Source organism: Lipotes vexillifer, unplaced genomic scaffold (assembly GCF_000442215.2).
Source record: "Lipotes vexillifer unplaced genomic scaffold, Lipotes_vexillifer_v1.1 scaffold47, whole genome shotgun sequence".
Classification (NCBI taxonomy): Eukaryota; Metazoa; Chordata; class Mammalia; order Artiodactyla; family Lipotidae; genus Lipotes; species Lipotes vexillifer.
Genome location: NW_006791298.1, coordinates 1,559,662 through 1,565,826, shown reverse-complemented (window position 1 = coordinate 1,565,826; position 6,165 = coordinate 1,559,662). Strand labels below are relative to the sequence as shown.

The 6,165-nt window shown below is 38.8% G+C and overlaps 1 protein-coding gene and 1 non-coding gene across 2 annotated transcripts in view; one reads left to right on the top strand and one right to left on the bottom strand.

The window, feature by feature from the left end:
• PATJ (PATJ crumbs cell polarity complex component) overlaps positions 1-6,165 on the bottom strand; it is a 357,124-nt gene that overhangs the window by 187,624 nt on the left and 163,335 nt on the right. The window contains exon 27 of the mRNA XM_007464279.1: positions 4,563-4,662. Coding sequence (XP_007464341.1) covers positions 4,563-4,662 — 100 coding nt within the window. The remainder of the gene's footprint in view (positions 1-4,562; positions 4,663-6,165) is intronic.
• On the top strand, positions 132-204 carry TRNAE-UUC (transfer RNA glutamic acid (anticodon UUC)). The gene has a single exon. It is a non-coding gene; the product is annotated as a tRNA-Glu (tRNA).

Genomic DNA, 6,165 nt, shown 5'->3' with positions numbered 1-6,165 from the left:
AGCCATGGCCACTGAGCCTGCGTGTCCAGAGCCCGTGCTCCACAACAGGAGAGGCCACCACCAGGAGAGGCCCCCCTACCCCCAAAAAAAAAAAAAAAAAAAAAAGTGAAATAAAATAGTACAGAGGGAATTCCCTGGTGGTCCAGTGGTTAGGACTCAGCGCTTTCAACGCCGTGGGCCCAGGTTCAATCCCTGGTCAGGGAACTAAGATCCGACAAGCCATGTGGTGCGGCCGAAAAAAAAATAGTATAGAAAAAGAATAAATTCTTCATATGTTATAAAGGTAAGTTATACTTCATGAAACTTTTGTTTCAATTACATATACATGTTAGTGTGTGCGTCCGTGTGTACGCGCACATCTATATTCGGTTGTTAAATAAAATATACGTTACTGTGGATCACAGTCTGAAAAAAAATCTGATCGATATGATGACTAAAAAGTCAGCTCTTTGGTTCCTTCTTGTCATTTGGGTCCTACCTTGCTTGGCCTTCCTTACCCATTCCACTTAATGTTGCCTCCTCCAAGGGATTTATTCTCACACTACCTTGTTTTATTTAGTGATTTACAGTACTTATCAATATTTAAACTATCTTATTGTTTATAAGCTTTCTCCCCCTCTAGAATATAAGTTAATGAGAGATCTTGTTCCCTGCTGTGTTCCCAACACCTGAAACAGTGTCTGCCCACTTAAAATACCCACTCAATAAGTATTTCTTGACCAGATGAACTCTGTAAATGAGTAACTTGCCAAAGCTCACCTAAGTTAGATTAAACTACACTTTAGAATCATGAGTATCTCACGTCGGTGATCTCTCTAATATAATCATCACTTCCTGGTAGGCCTATGGCTTGGATTCCAGCCTTCCACTTCCTAGTCCTGGACCATGGGAAAGTTAGGTAATCATACTTTCACCACTAGTAAAAAGACATGCTTAGTTTTGGGACAATAAGAATCTGATAAAACAGTGAACCAATTTGCTTTTAGTTTTGGAAAGATGAGCGGAGTATTCATTTAATAAGAGTTTAGGAGCAAAGAAAAATTCACCAGATCCATATCAGGAGAAATACAGGAAAGCTAGAGGCTTTAGGTTCATCCACATTTTAAATGTGAACCATCTCATAGCTCCATACGGTTCAAACCCTTCTGGAGAAGGTTAACAGAAAATTCAATGGGAAGGGAAAAAATGGGGAGCAAAATGAATGGGAAAGTCATATTCACAGCCCAGATTTGCTGGAGAATTTGTGAAATGTCATAGTTAGGAGATGAATTTGATACTAGAAGTCTATACAGTAAGTCCCCTACATATGAACCTTCAAGCTGCCAGCTTTCAAAGATGTGAACGTGCATTTGCATGTCCAATCACGTAAGTTAGTTCATGTGTGTTGTGTACATGGTCACGTGTGTGCATCCTCCACAAGTGGTTGTGCTTTTGTGTACTTTACTGAAAGGTACTGTATAGACTACAGTAGTACAGTATCTGTATTTCAAACTAGATCTGTAAGAGGACGACTTCTTTGAATTCCTTGCTGTGAACCACAAGGAGTTTACTAATGAAGACCTGATGGAATTGGAGGCCCAGAGAAAGGACGAAGAGAGACAAGAGGAAGAAGTAACTGAAGAACCGAAGAGATTCACGACGCAGGAAGTGGCAAAGCGGATTTTCTTTACTTGAGGAGGCACTGTTAGTTTTTGAGGCACAGGACCCGAATGTAGAACGGTACACGAAGGTTGCAACAGCCATACAGAATGCAATTCAGTGCTACCGTGTCATCTATGACGAGAAAAAAAGAGCTACTGCCCAGACGTCACTGGATTGTTTTTCAAGAGGTTAGACAGAATTGAATCCAGCAAGGCTGGATCTTTTTTCAAGAGGGTAGGTAGAATTGAATCCAGCAAGGAACCAGAACCTGTGCCGTCAACATCAGGCCTGAGTGAAACTGCAGCTTGCCCTCTGTCTCCTATCGCTGACGATCCTTCAGCTCTACCATCTCCCACCCCCTCTCCCCGCTCCAGTCAGTAATTCTTCTTGCCTGTTCACTCGATGCCAGCCCCTGGATGCCTACTGTCATACTGTACTACTGTACTTTTCAAGGTATAAAAATGTTTTCTTTATTTTCTGTGTTTGTTTTTAATATATTATTTGTGTGAAAAGTATTATAAACCTATTACAGTACAGTACTGTATAAGCTGTTTGTGTTAGTTGGGTACCTAGGCTAACTTTGCTGGACTTAACGAACAAATTGGACTTAATGAATGTGCTCTGAGAATGGGACTCATTTGTATGTAGGGGACTTACTGTATCAGCTTTCAGTGTAAATCAATGCCCTTCCTGAACCCCTCTAACGCTGCGAATGTGTGCTGTGAACACACATGTACACATGGTCTTGGAACTCTGGGGAACTGCTCTGCTTATCTAATGGTATCAAAGTGATATTCACTAGATAACCCCAAGTCACTTTGTTCCTATTTCTGGGATAGTAATGTTTTTTTTTTTTTTTTTTTGCGATATGTGGGCCTCTCACTGTCGTGGCCTCTCCCGTTGCCGGACGCGCAGGCTCAGCGGCCACGGCCCACGGGCCCAGCCGCTCCGCGGCATGCGGGACCCTCCCAGACCGGGGCACGAACCCGCATCCCCTGCATCGGCAGGCGGACTCCCAACCACTGCGCCACCAGGGAGGCCCGGATAGTAATGTTTTAAGTAATGGGAAGAGTAGAGGACAGACAGTACCAACTCTGGAGTCAGAGTGCCTGGATTTAAACTCCATGTCCACTATTTATTAGCTGTGTAATTTTTGACATATTCCTTAATTTCTCTGAGCCTGTTTCTTTATTTGTACGTTTAGAGACCTCACAAAGTTATTATGTTGATAGAGTTATTAACACACATGAAGACCTGGCACATGGTAAGCCAGAGTGTTTACTAGGTATCACAATCCTTATTCTACGTTCTTTAAATGCTTTTTCCTCTAATGCTCATAGCGATCCTGTGAGGCAGGTTATTTTAAGACATCCCCTCTCCTCCATATTGATAGGAAAGTGTGAGCCATGAAGAGGTTAAGAAACTTGCCCATGTATTCACAACTAAGTGGTAGAGCTAGGATTAGAATGTAATCTTAGTCACATGCTTAAACCAGGTTTCCTAACAACCATGCAAATATAGGCAATCTAGTATCCCAGAAATTATGATTAATCAACAAGCTATCTCCACTCTGCTGCAGCTGCCCTAATAACTATATCAAAACAAGGGATTACATTACACAAACGCACACATATATCTATCGTATCCATCACGTGTTGCTCTTCCAAAGAGGTTGAGAACCAAGGCACTGCAGTACCTTTATGAAATTTTGTTTCCATGCCTTTGTATCCTCCCTTCCAGGCTGGTGACCCCACAGAGAAAACAAGGAGCTATGTTTCATTTATCTCACAGAAGACTCACTTAGCACTGTTAGTGAAAAGCAGTTGGTTTTCAACAGAGATTGTTGAACAAATGAAAATGCATGAGAAAGCGTTCTGTAAAATCACAAAGTACAAACCAAGTTTTTATAAAGTCAACTTGTTATATAGTTATATTTATTTTTATATTTCATTTATATATTATTATATTTAGAAAAATATAAAGTTATAGTCAACTTTATAATACTTGTTGAAGATTCACAATGTGCCAGGCTAAAGTCCTTATCGCCTTATTTTAATCTTCATCACAACCCCTTTGAAGTAGGTACCATTATTTTCATAGAAGAGGGCATGCTTAGGGTCACACACTAGGAAGTGTTGGAGCCAGAATTTTAACTCTTTCAATTTCTGTATCAGACTCCTTTTCTATATTATAGAAGGAAAAATATTATTTTAGAATATGTAAATTTCAAAAACCATGAAATTCACCCATTCAAATGTATAATCCTGTAGGTTTCAGTATAGTCACAAATTGTGCAACCATCATCACAATCTAATTTTAGAACATTTTCATCACCCCCAAAATAAATTCCATACACAACAGCAATCAGATCTAAACTACATATACTTTACATTCATAAAAGATATATAAATTCTTTTAAATAAAGCCTCCATTAAATATATGTGTGAATGTATATTTGATACAACTAATGCAAAAGGACGTCATGAAATGACATCTAAAGGAAAAATTATGACTTCGTTGGCCCTCTGTAATTTTGCATTGGCAATATCACCATCCACTTGAGTAGGGCACGTAATCAAGGCCTAAAATCTACATTCAACTCTTATTACTATGGGTCAAACTCTAATTTCAAGGACTTCTTAGCATTTGTGTAATCATAACCAAATAGTAAGACTAGGAGGGAATGTAGATAAAAGTTTACCACCCAGCTGCCTTTGATACTCACTCTGCTATATTAGTGTCAAAGACAAAAACTTAGGAAAATAAAGTCACAGAAGTTTTGGAGATGTAAACTTCCTTTTTCAGCAAGATATGTTCATGCACGTTTTCTAAGAAGCTATACCACTGTACTTGACAATTTACAACAATCATTAAAGCATAATAAATTCTGCATCCACCCCAAATAATGAAAAGGAACTCACTGTTGGTAAATGCATATTCTTCTTCACTTTCATCACTGTCATCAGATGGAGCTTTATAAGGAGGCGGCAGTTTCATTGGAGGTGGAGCAGTTCCTCGCCTCTGAAGATTCAAAATTTGAGAGAAGCGATAATTATCTTTGTGTAACTTCCTCCTCAATGACAAACGGGATAAAAATATTTTGACTCTATCCAACTTCCATCACATCACTGGGATTGTAAAACAAATACAATTCATTCTCTTATGTTTATGTTATTATGTAAAAGTGACTCTGTGATGTAAACACACCAATACAGAAAACAGGAATTCAAAGGCACAGCTTTTAAGACTGTTAACCTACCCAGAAGAATGAATTCCTTTCTCCAGTGAGGAAGTCAATTATATGTACTTTCTTTACACTGCTGAGGCTTAGTTTTCTTTATTTCTGACCAAATAACTCAAATGAAAAACATTTCAAAATTAAGTCTAAATGTAAAAACTACCCAATGTGTTAATCCTACAATTATTTAAACTTTTTATTCAACTGTAGAAGGTACAGATTTCATTCTTTAAAAACTACTTGAAATACCAAGATTTTCTAACCAAAGAGTTATTCATCTACAATTTATAAAGAGTCAACACACATTTTAATGTTTGAAAAAAGAAAGAGAAAGCTTTATGATGAATATTTTTTGTATTTCTGTATAAGTATTCTTTAAATTTACACACCAAATGATACAGCACATCAATATTTGGTTCAAATAGGCTTAATTAAAGTAGACTTTATGATCAGATTACCTTCACAGAATGTTGACATTTTCCTGAACGCTGGGAAAAATAAAACATGCCCAACTATGGAGAGATCCAAGCTGCTGGAAAGAATGAGAGCCGATACACACAAGCACTCCACAAAAGCCAAAATAACCAGATTAAGATTTGTTTTGCTACAGGATTTCAATAAAGTACAATCAATTAGGCTTTATAGGACAAAGCCACTAATGGCAGGATACACTTCAGTAAATGGACAATGACTGGTCCATTACAGAAAGCAGGCATGTAATAAATTCCTCCAAAATAGAAAACAATATTTGGGATCCATAAAGAAAAACACACACCCAAATTTATTTAAGATAATGTCTAACCAAAACAGTACTTTGTACATTTATAGAAAATCCAAAAATCAATAAAATGCAAGAGTGATGAAGGAAGAGAAGATGCCAAATACAAAGTACTTGTTAAGCAACAAAAGAATTCAGAAATGTGATCATGGTGTCTCTTTAATTCTTGTTTGAAAAAACTTAAAAGTGAGTTAAATGAAGAATAATAAAGGCAAATGAATTTTCAGCAAAACTTTTCCTCAGACCAGATCATTCTAAGTGAAAGACAATGCTCAGAACAAGGACAGCCAGCTTTTAAAATAGTTTTAAGGGGGCTTCCCTGGTGGTGTAGCGGTTAAGAGTCCACCTGCCGATGCGGGGGAAACGGGTTCGTGCCCCGGTCCGGGAAAATCCCACATGCCGCGGAGCGGCTGGGCCCATGAGCCATGGCCGCTGAACCTGCGCGCCCGGAGCCTGTGCTCCGCAGCGGGAGAGGCCACAGCAGTGAGAGGCCCGCGTATCGCCAAAA